General features: G+C 50.9%; 1 protein-coding gene across 2 annotated transcripts; it reads right to left on the bottom strand.

Moving 5' to 3' along the window:
- Positions 1-22,633, bottom strand: ADCK2 (aarF domain containing kinase 2). Of its 2 annotated transcripts, XM_007983159.3 has the most exons (8): positions 21,306-22,631; positions 20,809-20,955; positions 16,294-16,422; positions 14,357-14,452; positions 8,559-8,810; positions 6,209-6,337; positions 5,116-5,169; positions 1-451 (listed from the first exon to the last, which is right to left on the bottom strand). In XM_007983159.3, the coding sequence occupies exons 1-8, from the start codon at positions 22,236-22,238 to the stop codon at positions 311-313; spliced, it is 1,881 nt and encodes a 626-aa protein (XP_007981350.1). In that variant the 5' UTR covers positions 22,239-22,631; the 3' UTR covers positions 1-310. The 2 variants fall into 2 exon arrangements, with proteins under 2 accessions (XP_007981350.1, XP_007981354.1); XM_007983163.3 differs by lacking the exon at positions 8,559-8,810 and having other exon boundaries at positions 21,306-22,633.
- Between the last annotated feature and the right edge of the window lie 332 nt (positions 22,634-22,965).

Raw genomic sequence — 22,965 nt, 5'->3', positions numbered from 1 at the left:
AACAGGAAAACAAAATAAATTTATTCATCCTCCTACACAGAACATTTTCCCTGAAGGAGAGTGTCCCTGGCACCTGGCCCAGCTTCCACAATGGAATGGATAGGCCCCTTCCCTCCTTTTACTCCCTAATTGGCCCAAAGCTTTTGAACAGACCCTCATACCAAGCGGAGGAAGCCATGATGTGCCTTCTACCACTGGAGGGTCACATTTGAAATTGGTGTCCCAATTTTAAACATCCCAGCTGCCATAGGAGAGGCTCTTGGAAGTGGCCTCCAGCTCTTGACAAGGGCCCACACAGGCCACTGCCCCATCACGGAGGGCACACTGGGCCTGTGAGGAGGAAGGGCCTCGCTGCCTCCAGGATGTCCAGTTTGGGGTCCAGCGAGCGGCCAAGCCCCTCCAACACCATGATGGCAAATACAATGGAGGCAAAGTTGCTCTCAAGCTTTACCTGGAACAGAAAAACAGAACAGTTCATCTCGGAACCTACTGATACAGGGACGTGTGTCCTGGATAATCACCTTGCTGTCCACTCTCAGCCCCCCTCAGACCTGCCCACGGGATGTTTACCATCTACCTGACATTCTGTTCTCTACCGCATCATCTCCCCAACCATCTCATCTACTCGCCCAGCCTCCCATCTACTGGACACACTAAGGAAAAATCTAGGGGTGCAGAATATACTTTTCTAGGTTTGTGTCCATTTGTGCATATGAATGAATGACCAAATGAATCTCTCACACACATCCCAGACACTATACATTTAAATACAAGTCATTCTTCAAAACCTATGGTAACCTGTATGTATGTATGTGTGTATTTTATAGACAGGGTCTCACTGTCACCTAGGCTGGAGTGCACTGGCAAGATCACAGCTCACTGCAGCCTTGAGCCCCTGGACTTAAGGGATCCTTCTGCCTCAGCCTCCTGAGACTGGGACTCTTTTGTAAACAGAGGGTCTTGCAATGTTGACGAGGCTGATCTCGAACTCCTGGCCCCAAGGAATCCTCCCACCTTGGCCGCCCCAAGTGCTGAGATTAGAGGCAGGAGCCACGTCAGCTGGTCTACAATAGCCTTTTTAAGAGACAACACACAGGCTAGGCGCGGTGGCTCATGCCTGTGATCCCAGCACTTTGGGAGGCCAAGGTGAGTGGATCATGAGGTCAGGAGATCGACACCATCCTGGCTAACACAGTGAAACCCTGTCTCTACTAAAAATACAAAAAAATTAGCCAGGCATGGTGGCGGGCACCTGTGGTCCCAGCTACTCAGGAAGCTGAGGCAGGAGAATGGCGTGAACCCAGAAGGTGGAGCTTGCAGTGAGCCGAGATTGCACCACTGCACTCCAGTCTGGGCAAGAGAGTGAAACTGCATCTCAAAAAAATAAAAAACAAATAAGAGACAATACACAATTGACTGCTCAAACAGGGTACAGCTATCCCTTCAGAGCCAGATTAGTAGTAATAGCAATTGACATGGATTATTCAACTGTTCTTCAAAAGTATCATCATTATCCCCATTCTATAGAGAAAGAAGCTGTGGCTCAGAGAGGTTCAATGACTTGCTCAACGCCACTGAGTGAGGAGGAATAGAGCCAGATTTAAACCTAGAAGAACAGGAATCTGCTTTTTAAGTGGACAGAAGGTCAGGAAATGGAAGGTTGAATCATGGGAAATATTCTTTGTTAGAAATTAAAAAGTATTTGTCTCCATTAAGGGCTGGAAGGTTGTCGGGGGTTGGGCTGATCCAGAAGCAGCAGCATGTGGAGCCCAGGAGCAGCTTGTGGAGTTCCAGCCTGGCAGACTGGCCACACAGGCTCCGGTCCGGCTGGGAACCCAGGGCTCCAACACCTCTGGGAATGCTTTCATTCTGAAGCTGGGTGGTGGGTTCTTGGTGTGCATTGGATTCCTTTACCTCTATGTTACTGTCAAATACTTTATTTTTAAAAATTAAGTGCTACCTGAATAGATATGTCTTCTAAGGAAGATATATTATATAAATGGCCAACTGGCATATGTTCAACATCATGAATCAGTAGAGAAATGCAATCAAAACCACAATGAGACATCACCTCACACCCATTAGGATGGCCACGAAAAACAAAACAAAATGACAACTGTTGGTGAGGATGAGAGAAACGACCCCTTCTGGACATATAAAATGGTACAGCTCCTATGGAAGTTCCTCAAAAACTAAAAGCATACCATAGGATCCAGAAAACCCATTTTGGGGTATATGTTTAAAAATTGGAAAGCCAGAATACAATTTATAGACCTTACTGGCTACATTAAACATTTTTAAAACTTTTCTAAAATTTGAAAGTAGGATCTTGGAAAGGTATTTACACATTCATGTTCACTGCAGCATTATTCACTACAACCGAGCAGTGGAAACAACCCAGTGAACATCAACAAAGTAACAGGCCGGGCGCAGCGGCTCACACCTGTCATCCCAGCACTTCGGGAGGCCGAGGCGGGCGCATCACCTGAGGTCAGGAGTTCGAGACCAGCCTGGCCAACATGGCAAAACCCCATCTCTACTAAAAATACAAAAATTAGCTGGGCATGGTGGCGGGTGCCTGTAATCCCAGTTACTTGGGAGGCACGAGAATCGCTTGAACCCAGGAAGCAGAGGTTGCAGTGAGCCAAGATTGCACCACTGCACTCCAGCCTGGGCAAAAGAGTAAGACCCCATCTCAAAAGGAAATCCTGTCACATGTTACAACATAGATGAAACCTGGGGACACTATATTGAGTAAAACAAGCCAATCACAAAAGGACAATATACTGTATAATTCCGCTTATATGAAATATCTAGAGTAGCCAAAATCATGGAAACATAAAATAGCATGGTGGTTCCCAGGCCTGGGTGGAGAGGGGAATGGGGAGCTAGTCAATTTGCACAACACTATACTATGCATCTGGAGAGGGTTGGGGGGTAAATTTTATGTGTTTTTCATCACAATGAAAAATTTGTAAATGTTTTCAAACTTAAGTGCCTAGTGAAGTGCTTAGAATGTAGTAGCTGCCCTAGACCCTCTGTCTGCTCTTCCATCCTAGGAACAGCAGCAGCAAACACTCAAGGCCCCTCACCCACCATGCCCCAAACTATATGGGGAGCAGATGTTCAGAGTGAGCCACGGAGGCAGGAGGACCCAGCAGCAGGCGGGGGCTCGGCCCACGTGGCCACAGGTGAGCTGCTTGGCCTCTCAGCTTTGGTGCCTGCCTCTTGGAACACTGAGGGGATAAATTGGATACTAATAGATGTCATATAGCTAAGCGAGGTACCACAGGGCAAGCAGAGGGGGCCACAGCACAGCCCTGTGAGTACAATCACCACGGCCTCTGTGGGCTGAGAACTGCTGGCACAGGTCAGCGCTGCTGGGTGAAGGGGCTGACGTGAGCCTTTCCGCCCGCTCCAGGCCCCGTGCTCTCAGCTCCCAAGAGTGCACATCCATTCCTGTTCCTCCCTGAGCCACTCGCTAGCAATGGTTGAGGCTCTCCCCTAAGACTAAGGCAACACTTAAGCTGTTTTTACAACAGAACTTTGCCAAAGTTTTAGAAAGCATAAAAAAGTTTTTCACCAGAAACTAAAAACAAATAAAAAACCCCACCAACAAAGCCAACCCACGCTCTGGAGTTAGAGAGACAGGGGTCCAGACTGTGGCTTCGCCATGCACAGGACATGGATAGTTACTTAACCTCTGTCCTCCGTCTCCTGGTGGGGACAAAACCGTGGGGCTCCTACCCGCCTGTGGGACTGAGATTGAGTTGAGGTGTGTGGAAATCACCTGGCCTCTCCCAGATGGTGAGCTTCACACACACACCAGTGGCAGCCCTAACTGCTGCCATCACTCCTGGGGGCCCTAACTGCTCCCGTCAGTCCTGAGGGACCCTTCGGTCTGTATCTCAGTTGAGTCCCAAGCACATGGCTATTGCAGGGCACTGTGGGAGCAGCAGAGCCAGCACCTGGCCTGGGTCCTGGGTCCTATGACAAACCCTGGCTCTGCTGTGAGGTCGACCAGATGAGCTGCCCGCCTGTCCTCCAGCATACCCACTGCAGGATGAAGGGGCCAGAGCAGACACAAAGCTCCTTTCTGGCTCTTACTTCTATGTTATTATTCTTGCCAGCTGCTGCCATTTCCACGTAATGTTTCCTTCTTAGAATGTAGACCCTCAACAGATGCAATGGAAAAGGCCATCTTCCGACAAGGTCCTCCCTTCTCCACCTTCAACACTGCTTGCCCCTGGCCAGCAGCCTTAGTTTAAAGAGTGCCCGAGACTAGGCTCCACGACAAGGCAACAGAGCCAGGGCACAGGCTAAGATGAACCATGAGGCCAGCTCCCTCTAATAGACTGCAGCAGCCAGGCAGGGGCCACAACAGTCCCGCTAGGGTCTCTGAAAGCACCAGGACATGAGGCATGACCCTCCTGAGTGGACCCTGGACCCCAGGACTTCATTCCACCAGGAAAGAGCTAAGCATGACTTACATTAACACAAGCATCAAGAATGTGAACCAAGGAGGGAAAGACATGAAAAGCCAGAGTAGAGGCTGTTTCTACATTTTAAAATACACTTTTCTACATTTAAATGTCACCGATACTTAGACTGCACCGACTTGACAGATACACAGACTAACTGTGCTACAAAGCACTTGTTGCAAATGGCTTGTTACTAAAAATGCCTTCAAAATATATAATAGGCTGGGCGCAGTGGCTCATGCCTGTAATCCCAACACTTTGGGAGGCTGAGAAGGGTGGATCACCTGAGGTCAGGAGTTTGAGACCAGCCTGGCCAACATGGTGAAATCTCGTCTCTACTAAAAATACAAAAATTAGCCAGGCGTGGAGGTGCGTGCCTGTAATCCCAGCTACTCAGGAGACTGAGGCAAGAAACTCACTGGAACCTGGGAAGCAGAGGCTGCAGTCAGCCGAGATTGTGCCACTGCACTCGAGCCTGGGCAACAGAGTGAGACTGTGTCTCAAAAAAAAAAAACAACAACAACAACAACAACAACAACATATAATAGAAGCACTTCCCACTACCCTGTGTCCTCCCCTCCCACCCTGCCCCATCCCACCTTCCCCAGAGACCTCCTCTCTGACTGGCCCTCACCTTGTGAGTCATCAGCAACTTAAAGACACTGGAGAGAAGGCTGGACACATGAAGCTGGAAAAACAAAATAAAGGCTAATGCAGACCACAGAGCCTTCCAGAACCGATTCTTTCCCACCACCCACACACTCTCAGCCCCAGGATCCCACCCCACTCCCCCGCCAGGGCATACATACACCAGTGAGCGCAAAAGGGACCATCTGACAAACTTGGAAAGGACTCCTCCAGCACAAGCCCAACTCCCACCTCAAGACTCGGTCACAGAGGCCTTTGGAGGACAAGCCTTTGAGCCCCACCCACCCCATCCCTGAAGCAACCACAAAAATCACACCTGCCTGTAATCCTAGCACTTTGGGAGGCCAAGGCAGGGGGATCACTTGAGGTCAGGAGTTCGAGACCAGCCTGGCCAACATGGTGAAACCCCATTTCTACTAAAAATATAAAAATTAGCCGGACGTGGTGGCGGATGCCTGTAATCCCAGCTACTCAGGAGCCAGAGGCAGGAGAATTTGCTTGAACCTGGGAGGTGGAGGTTGCAGTGAGCCAAGATCGCACCACTACACTCCAACTTGGGTGACACAGCAAGACACCATCTCAAAAAAATTTAAAAAAAAAATCACACCTGGATAGACTAGATCAGCAGGGCCAGCGTGCCAGTGGCCACTCCTTGTCTGACCCATTCCTATTAATGTGGCCATGAACTTGGGGATAAAACAGTCACATTTGCTAGAACTGTGTGTAAAATACAAAGCAGGCTCTGGCTTGGGTTTAAATAAGGGACATGCGCATTGGGCACATCATTTGGCTGCTTGGAGACCACAGTCCTCCCTCCCTGTGTGCTTGGCTGTCCCCAAATGAACAGTGACCCTGGATGAGGAAGGAGCTGCAGCCTCCTAAGTGGCACTGCGCAAGGAGGCCCCCTTGAGCACCAGGAACTTCATCGGGCCTCCTCATGCCTGGAAGATGTGGGGTGGCTCTTTTTTTGCTTTGACACTCACACCCCTCATAAAGAGGTCTCCCTCAGACCCAGGATCTGCTCTGCCCCAGGCCAGGTATGGACACCCCGGCCCCTGTTCCGCAAGTAACCTGCCCACCTTCTCCAGGGTGATGGTGTTCTTCCTGGCCTGGGTCACCAGCGTGGCCATCTCGGTTTTGAACCCCTCCACGTCCCTGCACTCGCTGGCCCGGGCATGATGCAGGATCAGCTCAGCCACTCTCTGGCCCTGAAAGATGCAACAGAAAAGGGACTTGGAGTGGAGTGAGCATAAAGCTGGATGCGGTGCCCAAGCGTCTCTCTCATCTCAGCAGCTCCACCCTGACTTTTCTGGCATCTTGCTTTTGGCTCTTCCTCCTCGGGCTGTGCCTTTTTCCCTTTGCCCAAACCCACAGGGAGGAATGCCCCCACCCGTGCTGCACTGCACCTCAGTGCTTAACCTTGGCCCAGGGGACACTTTCAAACCAACTTCAGGCCCCAGCTTTGGATTTGCCCTCTCAGAGGCAGGGACTGTCCTGCATTTTGCTGTTTTAATCCCAACATTTAGGGAGGCCGAGGCAGGTGGATCACCTGCGGTCAGGAGTTCAAGGCCAGCCTGACCAACATGGTGAAACCCCATCTCTGCTAAAAATACAAAAATTAGCCAGGCGTGGTGGTAGACGCCTGTAATCCCAGCTACCTGGGAGGCTGAGGCAGGAGAATTACTTGAACCTGAGAGGTAGAGGTTGCAGTGAGCTGAGATTGTGCCACTGCACTCCAGCCCAGGTGACAGAGTGAGATTCCATCTCAAAAAAAAAATTAATTAATTAATTTAAAACAAACAAACAAACAAAAAAAAAAACAGTTCTCTTTTTTCCAGCATTTTTCTTGCTGGAGAGTTCTTTGCCAGCTGGCCAGAGCATCTCCTCACAGTCACCCTCGATGTAGTCCTTTCACTTGACTCTGCAGAGGCCTTGCCGAATGCCTTTTCTCTGAATAATCATTCTCAACCGCTGCAGCCCCTCAGAATTACAGGGGAGGCTGCAAAAACTACTCATGTCCCCACATCGGACGTGCCAGCATGCTGTGCCCCACTTAGAGGCTGTGTTCTCTATGCTGTCGCATCTCACCAGCCTGCCACCTTGAAGCAGGTAGCACACACCAAGGGCAGCCATAATCTGGTCAAGAAGCCAGCATTCCTGGTGACCAGCTGGATGTTTGCTGGAGAAGGACCAGAAATTACTAACACGAAACAGCACTTGTTTATTCCCATGGTCCCAAACCATTTGCCACTCAGAACTGGCCTGATTCGCACCCAACACCTGCTAACAGAAAGCCCCGTAAGGGCAGCCTAGCCTCCTGTCCTCCTGCCTCCCTCCACTCGTTTCCGGCAGGCTGGCAAGTGTGAGCATTGATAAGAATGACTGGGCTAATGAGACCTGTCCTGTGTCAAGACAGAGACATTCCGGCCGGCTGCAGTGGCTCACACCTGTAATCCCAGCACTTTGGGAAGCTGAGGCAGGCGGATCACCTGAGGTCAGGAGTTCGAGATCAGCCTGGCCAACATGGTGAAACCCCATCTCTACTAAAAATACAAAAAGTAGCCAGGCATGGTGGCATGTGCCTGTAATCCCTGCTACTCAGGAGGCATGGCAGGAGAATTGCTTGAATCCAGGAGGTGAAGGTTGCAGTGAGCCGAGATCACGCCACGGCACTCCAGCCTGGGTGACAGAGTGAGACTCTGTCTCAAAAAAAAAAAAAGACAGAGACAGAGGCATTCCCCAGAGTACAAAAGATTTGCCCTCCACCCAGCCTGTAGTCCTAGCTACTCAGGAGGCTGAGATGGGAGGATGGCTTCAGCCCAAGGCAGCCTGCACAATATAGCAAGACCCCATCTCCATTAATTTTTTGAAACTTTAAAATAAAAACAAGGTCTCTCTCTGTCACCCTGGCTGGAGAGCAGTGCAATCCTAGTTCACCACAGCCTTGAACTCCTGAGCGCAAGCGATTCTCTCACCTCAGCCTCCTAAGTAGCTGGGACCACAGGTGCACACCACCAAGCCTGGCTTTTTCTTTTCTTTTTTTTTTTTGAAATGGAGTCTCACTCTTTCACTCCTAAGTAGCTGGGATTACAGGCGCACGCCACCATGCCCGGCTAATTTTGTATTTTTGTAGAGACCATGTTGGCCAGGCCGGACTCGAACTCCTGACCTCAAGTGATCTACCCACCCTGGCCTCCCAAAGTGCTGAGATTACAGGCATGAGCCACTGTGCCTGGCCTATTTTCTTATTTTTTATAGAGACAGGGTCTCACTATGTTGCTCGGGCTGGCCTTGAACTCCTGGGCTCAAGCAATCCTCCCGCCTCAGGCTTCCAAAGTGCTGGGATTACAGGTCTGAGACACCATGCCTCACCAACTTTTTTAATTTAAAAAAATTCACCCCAACTTCTGTGGTCCCAGTGAGTCTCACCTGCCCCATCACCACAGCCATGAAAACTGCCCGGAAATTCCTCAGGTCAGAGGCCTGCAGCTCCGCCACAATGCCAGCATCCAGCAGCACCAGTCGCAGTGGGCACAGGGAAGATGGCACGGCCACCACCAGAGTGTCACAGACGTCCGCCTGCTGCAGCTGCGCCTCCCGACTCGAGGACAGGCTGTCGGCACCCTGGACCAGGATGTTTCCAGGGTGAAGGTCCGCATGCACAAAGTTATCCACAAATATCTGGAAGGAGATCACACTGCTCATGAGTGAGTCACCCCTACAGCACCACCAAGCCATACAGAAAGAAAGTTGCTGGGTGACAATAAATTCCCAGCAATCTATCAGCCACAAAGAGGTGCACGTCCTAAAGACCTTTCTTGTTTAGATGTCAACTCAGAATTTGTACAGGATGAGCTAAGTTAAAGTTTCAAAATAAAAATTATTTTCAAAGCATTTTAAAAAGATTATAAAGGGACTGGTCTCAGTGGCTTTACACCTATAATCCCAGCACTTTGGGAGGCCAATGAAGGAGGGTCACTTGAGCCCAGGAGTTCAAGATTACTCAAGTTCAAGATCACAGCTCAAGAGCTATGATCATGCCACTGCACTCCAGCCTGGGTGACACAGCAGGACCCCATCTTGTAAAAATAAATAAATAAGGCCAGGTGTGTTGGCTCACACCTGTAATCCCAGCACTTTGGGAGGCTGAAGTGGGTGGATCACTTGAGGTCAGGAGTTAAAGACCAGCCTGGCCAACAAGGTGAAACCTTACCTCTACTAAAAATACAAAAATTAGCTGGGCGTGGTGGCTCATGCCTGTAAATCCCAGCTACCAAGTAGAGGCAGGGCAGGAGAATGGCTTGAACCTGGGAGGCAGAGGTTGGAGTGAGCCGAGATCATGCCACTGCACTCCAGTCTGGGCAACAGAGTGAGACTCCATCTCAAAAAATATATAATAAAAATAAATAAAATAAAAAGCCTAAGGCCAAACTGCATTTGAAATGCCTTATTTTTACTTTATGAGTTGAATCATTAATATTCTAACTAAAATAATTAGCTACTTATTAAAGACTTTCGGCCGGGCGCGGTGGCTCATGCCTGTAATCCCAGCACTTTGGGAGGCCGAGGCAGGTGGATCACGAGGTCAGTAGATTGAGACCATCCTGGCTAACATGGTGAAACCCCATCTCTACTAAAAATACAAAAAAAAATTAGCCAGGCACGGTGGCGGGTGCCTGTGGTCCCAGCTACTCGGGAGGCTGAGGCAGGAGAATGTCGTGAACCTGGGAGGCAGAGCTTGCAGTGAGCCAAGATCGCGCCACTGCACTCCAGCCTGGGCGACTGAGCAAGACTCCATCTCAAAAAAAGAAAAAAAAAAATAGATTTTCCCCAAACCTCTATGTTCTTAAAACTCATAGAATTGCATTTCTTTAAAAACAGCTAATAAATCAGACTTTCCCTCCATTACTTCAACCTGTCCACATCAGTGAGGTGTGAGAGCGAGTGCCACTAGCAGCCACATGCACACAGAGCCCTTCTGTGGAGGAGGACACAGTTCTCAGGACATACTGGCATGCAGAATTGGAGGAGCAGGAAGGACACAGCTTTGAACCTGCTAAACTGGACAGCAACCCCCAGGGATTGTGTTGGATTCAGGCATGGCTTGTGGAACAGGAATCAGCCTCCAATAATCAGTCATCTCAGAGGTCAGAGAAACCCCAGCAATCCTTCCACAGGAGATGAGAGGAGAGACCAAGGCAGGAGCAGAACAGCTGCTGGTGGATGGGCTCTCGGGACTGCTTCCAGCTGACACGGGGCCCCAAGCACCGTGGATCCCTCCTCCCTGTAGATCCAGGCCATAGACCCCATCCCTCATGGCGGCAGACCATGAAAGGACTCCTAATCCAGATTGTAGCTTTGGTAGGGACAAGGGAAGCTGCTACCCATGTGAAAATCCTGGGACCTAGGGGGCTGGAACCTGCACACCTGCAGGATATGGTCACCAAAGGCTGGGCTGACCCTCCAGCAAGGCTAGCGCCTCCTAAGTAGGTCACTAATCTTGGCCCTGGTATACTTTTTTTTTCTCTTTCTGAGACTGAGTCTCACTCTGTTGCCCAGGCTAGAGTATAATGGTCTGATCTCAGCTCATTGCAACCTCCACTTCTTGGGTTCAAGCGATTCTCCTGCCTCAGCCTCCCAAGTAGCTGGGACTACAGGCAGGCACCACCACACCTGGCTAATTTTTTGTAGTTTTAGTAGAGACAGGTTTCACCACGTTGGCCAGGCTGGTCTCAACTCCTGACCTCAAGTGATCTGCCCGCCTCAGCCTCCCAAAGTGCTGGGATTACAGGAGTGAGCCATCATGCCTGGCCTGGCCTGGCCTGGTATACTTTTAAAATTTCACTGAGCATAATTTAAGATCTATGCACTTTATAGAACGTTGCTGTAATTCAGTTTGTTTGTTTTTTTTTAAGTTTCTGAATCTTCTGGAACCTTGCCTTCAGCTCCACCCAGGGTCTCATGCCCCGATCCTGACCCCAAAACTGGAGCCCTCTCATCCTCTCTCCTCTCCTGGTGCTGCTTCATGCTGCTTCTCCCCTGGCTACATCCCTCTTGTGCCCCTTGGAGCCCTGTTCCTGTGGACGAAGTCCTCTTGCCACTAGCTTCTAACTGCAACTACTGAATTGAAACCTAGGTGTGCCTCAACAATCCTGCTTCTCCAGGAGCCAGAGGGGTGGGAGCTGCTGACTCCCCATCCCACAGGCCCTGGGATGGAGTGGAGTTGGGGTTGGAGAGGAGTCACCTGAGCCTACCCCTGCAACGGCTCTCAGCCTTCTGCACGTGCGTGCGTGCTGTCAGCCTGCAGGACTCCACCTGTTCTGAGCGACCCTGCTGCAGGGACTCCAAATGTGCCTCCACCCACAGCTCCATCTCTGACTCCTCAATTCATTCTCCAGCTCTCACTACATGCCTGGGTCTTCACTACCATGATTCCTTGCCTCTGAGACCTAGGTATTCTTCCTCCCTATCCAACTCGACCCTGTCGCCCATTCCTGTCATCCATCCCTTCAACCACTGTCCTCCGTCCCAACCACCAGAAAGACCAGACCCCCAACAATCTAAGATCTTCTTCCTTTGGTCCTGCATGGGGGCTGCTAACAATGCTGGGTCACAATTACTACCAATAAAGGCAGCCATAACTAGTGTGGCTTAGGACTCACTATGGCTTCTTAGGAATTTCCACTCCTTTAACCATCATGCAGACCCTATGAGGAAGGCACTTCTTAACCTCTTTTGAAAGATAAGAAGCCTGAGGACAAAGGTTAAGTAACTTGCCCCAGACACTCCTCTCTGCCCCGAGCTAGTAAGCTGGAAGCTGAGATTTGAACTCAAAACAAATCCTGCTCTGGGCTCCCAGCTCCTAACCCCCAGGCTACACTGCAAACAGGCAAAATACCCCTCTGCCTCTCCCACACCAACATGGCTTGCCCCTCCTGACGACCATCCACATTTTCCAAGTAGCTCTTTCTAGTCCCAGGGCAGCAGTTTCAAACCTCTCTATTCTCTTTAAACCTCCTCTCCCACAACCCTCTGCATCCTACTCTCAGCAGAGAACAATGGCCCCTCTTAGTTCACAAGGAAATAGAAAGTTTCCCATGGAAGCACCATCAAATCCTGTCCCTGTGCCTGTAAGTTTCTCCATCCCTCCAGCCCAGGGTTTCTCAGTCTATTGCTGGGGGTGGGGATGGCCGTCCCTGCACTCTGGGGTGATAAGCTCCTGGCTTCTTCCCAACAGGTGCCAGTAGCACCCCTGACCCCCAACTATAACAACCAAGAATGTCTCCAGACATCACCAGGTGTCCCCTGGTAGACAAAACCACCTGTTGTAAACCACGGCTCTGGCCTTTGTGAAACAAAGAATGCCCTCCTGATGCAGCCAGGCCCTTCTTCAGCTGGGGGGCCTTCAGAATCCTCACTGGTAGATACAGGAAAGACAAAACCTACCAAGAGTTCTTAGGAGGTGGAAACACTTGAACATGTTCAAATGTCCAAGAATCAAAATCTACCTTCTGGCTCCCCTGACTCTCGTCTCACCCTCCCGCTCCAACTCCATGAAGCGGACATGAGGTTGTGACATTAGGGCATTCCTCAGCATAAAAACCTCCTATGTCTTTTTATGGTTTTTTGTTTTCGTTTTTGTTTTTTTAGATGGAGCTCTGTCGCCAGGCTGGAGTGCAGTGCCGTGATCTCGGCTCACTGCAATCTCTGCCTCCTGGGTTCAAGCAATTCCCCTGCCTCAGTCTCCCGAGTAGCTGGGACTACCACCACCTCATGGTGGTAGGTTTTGTATTTTTGGTGCTAATTTTTGTATTTTTTTTTTTTTTTTTTTTTTTTTTTTTTGTAGTGACAGGGTTTCGAAATGTTGCTCACGCTGGTCTCAAACCCCTGGGCTCAAGCAATCTCCCCACCTCAGCCTCCTGAAGTGCTGGGATTACAGGCATGAGCCACTGTGCCCAGCCAAAACTCTCCTATGTCCTAATCTGGGCACTGGGATGCTTTGTAAAAATTCACTAAGCATCATTTAAGATCTGAGTACCTTACATTTAAATATTATTGGAACTCAATTTTTTAAAGTTAAGGGCAAAAAGCTTCAAAATGAACTTATCTGCCCTTGGATTAAGTCCAAACTCTTTCATATATTTACTAGACCCTTCGTGATCAGGCCCCTTTCACCTCCTCAGCCTCAGCAATCACTGCTCCTCCTTCAAACTCTCTTGCAAGCCATACTAAGTGCTTTCATCTCTCCAAGGGCATCATGCAGTAGCTCACCCAGGCCTCGGCAAAGGCTGTTCTCTCTGGACAACTCCCTGCCGCCTGTCCTTATGCAGTGACACCTAGACCTTCACACTGCAGCCGAGATGGAGCCACTTCCTGAGTGAATCCCTGGGTTAGCATAAGCCCCTCCAAAATGACCCTTTGGCACCCTGCACCTATCCCTATAAATCAGTGACTTAGTCGTAGCCTGTCTTCCCAAGGAACAGTATGTCATGAGCATTGTAATTGTGTCTATTTTGCTCACTACTGTAATCCCAGCCCTTAATTCAGTGCTTGGCACCTAGCAGGTGCTCAATAAACATGTGCTGAACAAATGAGCAAAGCAGCATTTAAAATATGATATTGTCTCAGCTGTTCGCTAAACTACAGGCAATGCTGGCAGAACTGGGTCATGGTCACCCTTCTGCCCACAGCACACAGAGCCTGAGCCACTGACAAAGTACTTAAGAGGCTGGGCACAGTGGCTCATGCCTGTAATCCCAACACTTTGGGAGGGAGGCCAAGGTGGGAGAATCACTTGAGCCCAGGAGTTCAAGACTCCCCTGGACAACACAGTGAGACCCTGCCCCTACAAAACAATTTTTAAAATTAGCCAGGCTTGGTGGCTCATGTTTGTAGTCCCAGCTACTCAGGAGGCTGAGGAGTGAGGAGGGAGGATCACCTGAGCCCAAGAGGTTGAGGCTGTAGTGCGTGGAGATTTTGCCACTGCACTCCAGCCTGGGCAACAGAACGAGACCCTATCTTAAAAAAGGAAAAAAAAAAGTGCTTCACAGACACCATGGACATATGGCCATTTATGGTAGCCTCCACTCTTTCTAGACCAGACTTTCTCAACCTGGCAGCTTGCTGCTTGGCTCTCCTTCCCACCTAGATAGCCAGAGTCCCAGCCCACTCCCCATCTGCAAGCTGACCACATGCTGGGCCTGAGCCCGCTCCAGCCATGAGCTCACCATCTTCAGGAGCATGTTGATCCCCAGCCGTGCGATCTTCCTCTTCAAGTCCACAGGAATTCCTGCCTGCTGGTAACTGGACACAGGCACACTCTCCTTCAGAAAGACCAGGGAAAGAATAGCTTAATCCCAGCCAGCCTGTGGTGCCGGCTCCTCCTCCCACGTGGCACTACAGCACTGCCTTCTCACTGATTGGGAAGTAACCCAAAGAGTTTTTCCTTTCCTAGAACCCATCTGTCATTCAGCCATGTGCAGTGGCTCACACCTGTAATCCTAGCACCTTGGGAGGCCAACGTGGGTGGATCGCTTGAGCCCGGGGATTCAAGACCAGCCCGGACAACATGGCAAAACCCATCTCTACAAAAAATACAAAAATTAGTCATGCGTGGTGGTGCACAACTGTGGTCCCAGCTACTCAAGAGGCTGAGGTGGAAGAACCACCTCAGCTCGGAAAGTCACAGCTTCAGTGAGCTGAGATTGCGCCACTGCACTCTAGCCTGAGTGACAGGGACTCTGTCTCAAACAAAACAAAACAAAAATCTGTCATCCACACATTGATTTGAACTTCTTTACATTCCCTCCTATAACAGCTATCAGAAGGATGACAAGTCACATAGGTTTACTGGAAAGGAAACTTATCAATCCTGCTACTGAAGATAAGAGATGTGATGTCCTGAAACAATAGGGGCGGGCATCAGAGAATTGGTTTCTGGGCAAGAATCAGCCAGTGGGGATCTGGGCAATATAAGGAGACCCCATCTCTACAAAAAAAAAAAAAAGTAGCCAGGTGTGGTGGCTAACACCTATAATCCTAGCACTTTGGGAAACCAAGGCAGGAGGATCACTTGAACTCGGGAGTTTGAGACCAGCCTAGGCAACGGGGTGAAACCCAGGCTCTACAAAAAAATACAAAAATTAGTCAGACATGGTGGCTCGTGCCTATGGTCCCAGCTACTTGGGAGGCTGAGGTGGAAGGATCACGTGAGCCCAGGAGGTGGAGGCTGCAGTGAGCCGAGATCATGCCACTGTACCACAGCCTGGGCAAGAGAGCAAGACCTTGTCTCAAAAAAAAAAAAATTGTCAAAACAACCCATGGAGATAGATCTTGTTATCCCTAATTAACAAATGAAGGCATCAAAGCCCAGAGAAGTTAAGCAGCTTGCTCAAGTTCACACAGCTAGGAACACTGCGTGGTTCATGTCATGTTCATGAGATTCCCTGAATCTCACATCACCATCTGTAAAGAGGAGGCTGGGCTGGGTGCAGTGGCTCACGCCTGTAATCCCAACACTTTGGGTGGCCAAGGCGGGCAGATCACTTGAGGTCAGGAGTTCAAGACCAGCCTGACCAACGTGGCAAAACTCCATCTCTACTAAAAAATACAAAAATTAGCCAGGTGTGGTGGCACGCACCTGTAATCCCAGCTACTTGGGAGGCTGAGGCACAAGAATCACTTGAACCTGGGAGGCGGAGGTTGCAGTGAACTGAGATCATGCCACTGCACTCTAGCCTGGGCTTCAGAGTGAGACTCTGACTCAAAAAAAAAAAAAGAGAGAGAGAGAGAGAAGGCTGAACTACAGTAGAGGATAGCTAGGGCAAGTGAGATGACACAAGGTTGTTCAGCACTTTCTCTGTGCCCAGCTCCTCATTTTGCATTCAGTGTGTCATTTACTCCTGAGACAATCCTGTAAGGCAGGTCACTAGCTAATAAAACGGGAGAGTAGATTTTCAAATCTAGGAGGTCGGGCCACACCCAGTGCTCTCAGCTACCTCACTACAACACTGCCTCCCTCCTGAGGCCAACACGTCCCAGCTCCTCACAATTTTACCACACAAATCCCATCCTCTCTCCAGACTGAAGCCTTTTTGTGGACTGGAGACGACCCCACTCCAAGTGGCAAGCGAAAGGTATGGCCAGGCAAAGCCACCACTCTTACTTCATACGTTTCCACCAAGACTTCCCTGGTGACAAAGGGGCGCAGAGGGGTGGGGAACTTGACAGCTTTCACATTCTGGAAGTTGACCTGGAAGTGTTCTAGATTCTGAGCTTCATAACGCAGGTCGATCTACAGAGAAATGAACAGAAAGGATAAGGGCTAGTCTGGGCACAGTCACACTGACATCTGCAATGCCAAGGAGCCGGCAAGTCATGAGATCTACCCCACCTTCCCCACCAGCTTGCCCCACAGGACTTGTCCAGAAACTCAGGAGGCAAAATCCATGGGCTACAGCCTGCCCCAACAATCCCAGATCTCTGTGTGAATTCCTGGAGGCTGGAGACAGCAGGTGCCCTGGTGGGCTTTGGGCTGTACGGCTCCTCCGCTACTCTCGCCCTTGCCACCCGTCTGCTTCACACCAGCCCACAGGTCCCTTCTCCGTCTCCCTGGGATCTGGCTTCTCTAGGCCCAGCCCCCAGCCCTCTCTTTCCATGAGGGCCAGCATGCTGTAGCCACTTCCACACAGGGCTCCCCATCTCACAGCAGCTCTCCACCCACCGCATCAACATTGCCACTGCTACTCTCCCCAGCCACCACTCAACAGACCCAAAGGACCAGTTCCAGGTTTATCATCAACCTCTGTGGGCATCCGGGGCTGGTGCTGCTGCTGACCTGGCTCTTCGTGGTGGCTCTTTCTCTGGCACCTGCCCTTCACTCTCCCGGCGTCCCTGCTGCCTCTCACTGTCCTGTCTTGACCGGGTCTCCTGTACCCCCAGGAGCTGATGTCCTTTCTCCTGACTGAAGTCAGCGTGTGTGCCCCCTTGACATCCATCAAGTCCTCAGCCGGTGCCTCCTCTGACAGCACCTTGATCCCCAGGTCAGACCTCAATGCCAGCCTCCAGAGTGACATATCCAATGACACCTGGATGTGGCCCGGTGGGAGCCCAGAGACCCTGAAGCTCAATATCTAAATGGAATTTCCCTTCACCATCCCCACACATTCAGTCACCTTTGAGTCCCCAGATCACGCCTTCTCTCTTCCCGTCCGTGCACAGCAACGGCCCAGTGCCATCAAGTCTGCAGACCTCACCGCCCTCAGATCAGTCCCTCTCCCACAATGCCACTCCCAAGGCACATGCCCTCAGGTCCCGTCACCTGAGCACAAACAGAGGTGCCTCGGGTGTGCTCCTTGACCCATCCTTCCTCTCCGATCCATCACCTGCATGGTGAAGTCTATACTCCTTAGAATGGCATCCAGGTGGGTCATGATTTGGCCCCTACTTCTCTGTCCAAGTCCATCTCTCATGGCACTTTCCCCTTCCTTTTACCACCCAAGACCTGGCCTCACCCAACTCCATAGAGTGCTCGACATCCCAGAGTGGCTAACACCCCCAGCTCTCCTCTGGCTTCTTTACTGCCTCTGATTGGAATGTTATTGCCCCACTTGGTCCAACTGCAAACACCAGTCACCTTTCAATATGCAGCTCAAGCCAAGGACACCAACCACGTCCTCCTCTGAGCCCTGCTGAACCATGCTCAGGTTCAGCCAGGCTCAGGTTCATTGCTTCCAGGGCCTCCCTCAGATACCAGATGGCTCAGTCCCTGACTTAAAATTGCATAGTATTTGCATATAACCTATGCATATCCTCCCACATACTTTACATCATCTCTAGATTATTTATAATACGTAGCACAATCTAAACACTCTGTAAATCATTGTTAAATTGCATTGTTAAGGGAATAATGCAAGAAAAAAAAAGTCTGTACATGTTCAATACAGATGCAACTATCGTATACCTAACTATATTTTTTTATTGAATCCAGGGATACACAACCCATGGACAGAGGGCTAATTGTCTTTCTTTTTTTTTTTAGATGGAGTCTTGCTCTGTTGCCCAGCCTGGAGTGCAAAAGTGTGATCTTGGCTCACTGCAACCTCCGCCTCCTGGGTTCAAGTGATTCTTCTGCCTCAGCCTCTCGAGTAGCTGGGATTACAGGTGTGTGCCACCATGCCTGGCTAATTTTTGTATTTTTAGTAGAGACAGTGTTTCGCCATGTTGGCCAGGCTGGTCTTGAACTCCTGACTTCAAGTGATCCACCTGCCACTGCCTCCCAAAGTGCTAGGATTACAGGTGTGAGCCACTGTGCCTGGCCCTGACTGTCTTTCTTAAGGATAGGAAAGCTCACTTGTTTTCTTTGTTTACCAGCTTCTAATAGAGTTTGGTTTTTGTTTTTTTTTTTAGATGGGGTCTCACTCTGTCACCCAGGCTGGAGTTCAGTGGCGTGATCATGGTTCACTGCAAACTCTGCCTCCCAGATTAAAGCGATTCTCCCACCTCAGCCTCCTGAGTAGCTGGGCTACAGGCAAGCGCCGCCTGGCTAATTTTTTGTATTTTTGGTAGAGATGAGGTTTCACCATGTTGCCCAAACTGGTCTCAAACTCCTAACCTCAAGCAATCCAGGCACCTCAGCCTCCCAAAGTCCTGAGATTATAGGCATGAACCACCGCACCCAGCCCTAACAGAGATTTTAGTCACTATTACATAAACTTATAAATGAATGGAGAGACACTCACACACTATATCCAGACCCACAACTCTAAGGTTTCCAGCCTGGGAATGTGATGGGACTACTGAGAGATGGAGAAAGGCTTAGTAGGAAGAGTTGATTTTTAAGGCAAATGGGGTGTAATTCAGAGACACGAGTTTGAACTGATGTAACGATATGATGTCTGTCAGACTTCTGCAAGGGGAACTAAAACTCCGATGAGTGGAAGGATTGAGAGGAATTAATGCAGAGATGGTTGTTGGAATTGATGCCATTTTCTCTGTTTTAATTTGCTTTTATTATCAAATTACATTGCTCTGTAGCTATGAATGTTTGTGTCCCCCCAAAATTCCTCTGTTGAAATGCTAAGCCCTAAGGTGATGGTATTAGGAGATGGGGTCTTTAGGAGGTGATTAGGTCATGAGAGCAGAGCCTGCATGAATGGATTAGCGCCTTTACACAAGGGACCCAAGACAGACCCCTTACCCCTTCCACCATGTGATGACACAGAAGGTGCCAATTATGAACCAGAAAGTGAGGCCTCACCAGACACCAAATCTGCCGATGCCTTGATCTAGAATTTTCAGCCTCCAGAACCTCGAGAAATACATTTCTGTTGTTTGTAAGCTACTTAGTTTATGGTATTCTGTCCGAACAGACTAAGAGACTTTCTAAACATTAGAATGAATCCCTAGGACTTGAAATCTTAAATCAGAGGCTCTAAACAAAGACTTGGCAGGTTGCTTCTGAAAACCTGCCAATTTCTGCACTACCCAACAAGGAGCCAACAGGTGCCTACGTGGAGCCCCAACTCTCAGTGTGTTTGCTAAGTCTGTATCCTTATACAAATGTCCCAAGGGCCCTGAGCATGAAGGAGGTCCTTGTTGACTCAATTTGCCCTGGAATCAAAGCAGAACAAAGGCACAGTGTGTGACTTTGCTAATTATTTTCTCACTCTGGAGTCAGTGATTATGGCAGAAATAATGCTAGATGCTCTCCACCAGAATCATTTCCTTTTCCTCCCTGGCACAAAGGAAGACTGTGTTTCCCAAGCTCACGGTTAACACTGGGCCCATGCGGTTAAAGCTCTGATCAGTGAACGGGGAAGAAGCGATGTTTGCCACTTCCAGGCCTGGCCACAAAATCTCTTATGTGACCCTGCATGGCCTCTCCCTTCAATCCACACTGACCCCAGATGACACATGTTGAAGGAGGCAGTGCCAAACTTGGGAAGAAATTGAGTCCCCTGAAACTAGGGAGTAGAACTTCCTCTCTTGACCGGGCACGGTGGCTTAGGTCTGTTATCTCAGCACTTTGGAAGGCGGAGGAGGGAGAATGGCTTGAGCCCAGGAGTTCGAGATCAGCCTGGGCAACATGGCAAGACCCTGTCTCTATTTTTAAAATAATAAAATAAAGAGCTCCCTTTCTCTGCCTCAGTTCACCTGCATAGAACTTTGTTTTTTGTTTTTATTTTTCTTTTGAGATGGAGTCTCGCTCTGTCACCCAGGCTGGAGTGCAGTAGCGCGATCTCAGCTCCCTGCAACCTCCATCTCAGGTTCAAGCAATTCTCATGCCTCAGCCTCCTGAGTGGCTGGGATTACAGGCATGCACCACCACGCCCAGCTAATTTTTGTATTTTTAGTAGAGACAGTGTTATACCATATTGGCCAGGTTGATCTCGAACTCCTGGCCTCAAGTGATCAACCCGCCTCAGCCTCCCAAAGTGCTAGGATTACACGCATGAGCCACCACTCTCAGCCAGAACTTTGATATAAGCAAAAAATTAACTCGTTGCATTAAGCCAGTGACATTTGGGTGTTCTCTGTTTTATCAGCTAGTGTTACCAGCTCTAACACATCATATGAGCTATGACATACCGGAAAATAATTCATTCAACATTTACTAAGCAGCAGCTAATGGCAAGAACTATGTTAGGTGCTAGTTACAGCCTAGGGGAGGAGAACTCACCTGTTGGACCATCAGCTTCTCAAATTCCTCCACAATCTCAGGCAAGCTAAGCCACTTGATGCCTGGCAAAAGTCCGAGGACTCGGCTGCCAATCTTCATCAGCAGCAGGTCCATATGCACCTGAGCAAGCAGGCCAGGGTGTAACACCTGTCGGAAAGAGGAACCGTGAGACAGGAGGAGAAATCCGCTGGACACATATTACCCAGCCAGGGCTGGGTCCCACCATCCAAGGAAGAGCCAGGTGGCTTCTCATCAAAGGAAAGAGAATGTGGTCCTGACTTCCAAGCAGCTAGTTCACTCCAGACCCAGTTCATTTTCCTCTATCAGATTATTCACAGCGCCACTTCAAGCCAATAAATGAAACAGCTTGCATGAAATAAGCTCTCAGATATTGGTAAGGCAAATAGAAATAAACGTGGGGGCGATTTGCATGGCGGGTGTTTCTGATCTGAGAAAGCTCAGTGGAGAGGTGAGCTGTGAGCTCTCAGAGCACTTACTTTCACTGCCACGGGGATGAGGTGACCTGGCTCAAGTTGGTGGCCAGGGACCTGAGCCTGAGACACCCCTGCATTTGATCCAACCAGGTCAGCTTTAGGGAGGAGCAGCCTTTCTAGAAACGACTGGTCTGCGAGATTTCCTGGAGGTTTCCGGCCATTTCCAAGGTATCCAAAGAGCTCTCTCAGGCCCCCGACTGCCCCAGCATCTGGGAAGGGCGGCAGACAGGAGGCCCTGCCAAGTCTCTGGACGCTGTCAGTCTCCAGGAAGGCAGTGTTGGCGTATGCTTTGTACACCTGGGCCACGCAGCCTGAGCCCACAGGTTCCCGGTTCTCAAAAGAGAGGATGCTCCCCCAGTCCTCCCCAAAAGCCTGCCGAAGGAAGCGCTCAGTGTGAGCCCACGGGTGGGGGGTCACTCGGACATGCAGCTTGGAAAACTGGGCACAGAAAGCCTCGGAAAACAGATCGCGCCGGGTGCTGGCCCACTGGCCCAGTTTGATGTAGGTTGGGCCTGAGGTCTCCGTGGCTTTCAGAAGCAGGTGGAGCCAGAGGGTGGAGACGCTGGGAGCCAGGTAGGTGAGGGGGTAGAGGAGAAGGAGGGGGAAGAATTTCACCAACAGAGCGCCGGCGCGAAGCCAGAGGCGGAGATGCAGGAAGACGCCGCCCAGAGGTCCCGCTCGGGGGAGGCTCTCACCGAGCCCCGCGCCGGCCGCTGCGCTGCAGCGGACCCTTTGCCGACCCAGGACGTCAGTGGCCCCCTCACCCACGTCCCCGCACACGGAGACGACCTTGGGCAAAGTACCCAGCAGAAGCCAGCAGAGCCTGGCATCGCGAGGGCACTCAGAGGGCCTTAAGAGGCTGAGTCCCTGTCTGAGCTCGAAACACCTCAGGTGCGACAGGCAAACCCTGACGGAGACGCGCCAGGGCGCCACCATCCTCCCGAGGCCCGCGGCCCAAGCAGCCCGCCCTCCACCTCAGGGGCGCCCGCTCAGGCGAGGCTGCGGTGAAGCCGAAGCCCGGCCCTGCACCCGCGGACGGAGCTGCCCATCTGAGCCGGCTCCGCGCCCCGCTCCCGCCCGCACCTCGCCGGGCCTCAGGCCGGAGGCCCGCGCCCCGCCTGACACCCGCCGGCCGCGCCGAGCCGCACGGAAGAGGCTGTCAGACCGCACCAACTGCGGAACGGGAGGAGCCAGGACCCACACGAAGCCAGGCCCCCGGCGCGCGCGACCTGAGCGACGGGGCCGCGCGGGCAGAGGCAGGGGCCGGGCAGCCGCAGGGTCACCGCGCGTCCAGGCGCCAGTGCGAGATAGCTGGGGAGGCGGGCACCAGGCCACGGCGCGGGCGCAGGCGGGGGCCGGGAGGGCGGGGCGCAGCGTTGGGGGCGGAGCGTGGGGGGCGGGAGGCGCGTCGGGGGCGGAGCCTCGGGGGCGGGCGGGGGTGCAGGTGAAGGGAACCGAGGCACCGAGGGCTGTGGTGGAGGGGAGGGGCGCGGGAGATGAGTGGGACGGGTTCGGCCACTGGGTTGAAAGCGCCGTTGCAAAATTACAACAGATGGTGAAAGAGATCTGACCTAACCAACTCCATCTTCCTTCTAACCTCCAAGATGTCCTTGTTCATTCCTGGCCGTAGGCTGAACTAACTTTGGGAGGAACTTAGTTTATA

The sequence above is a fragment of the Chlorocebus sabaeus genome, chromosome 21, assembly GCF_047675955.1.
Source record: "Chlorocebus sabaeus isolate Y175 chromosome 21, mChlSab1.0.hap1, whole genome shotgun sequence".
Classification (NCBI taxonomy): domain Eukaryota; kingdom Metazoa; phylum Chordata; class Mammalia; order Primates; family Cercopithecidae; genus Chlorocebus; species Chlorocebus sabaeus.
Note: the sequence above shows the minus strand (reverse complement) of the source record. Positions and strands in the feature narration are given on the sequence as shown.

Excerpts from the sequence above, each read along its gene's own strand:
- ADCK2 (XM_007983159.3), bottom strand. The coding sequence starts at position 22,238 with ATGGTGGCGCCCTGGCGCGTCTCCGTCAGGGTTTGCCTGTCGCACCTG. Across the intron at positions 16,423-20,808 it reads AGAAGCTGATGGTCCAACAG|ATCGACCTGCGTTATGAAGC; the intron begins GTGAGTTCTCCT and ends ATTTCTCTGTAG. Across the intron at positions 452-5,115 it reads AGTTGCTGATGACTCACAAG|GTAAAGCTTGAGAGCAACTT; the intron begins GTGAGGGCCAGT and ends TTTCTGTTCCAG.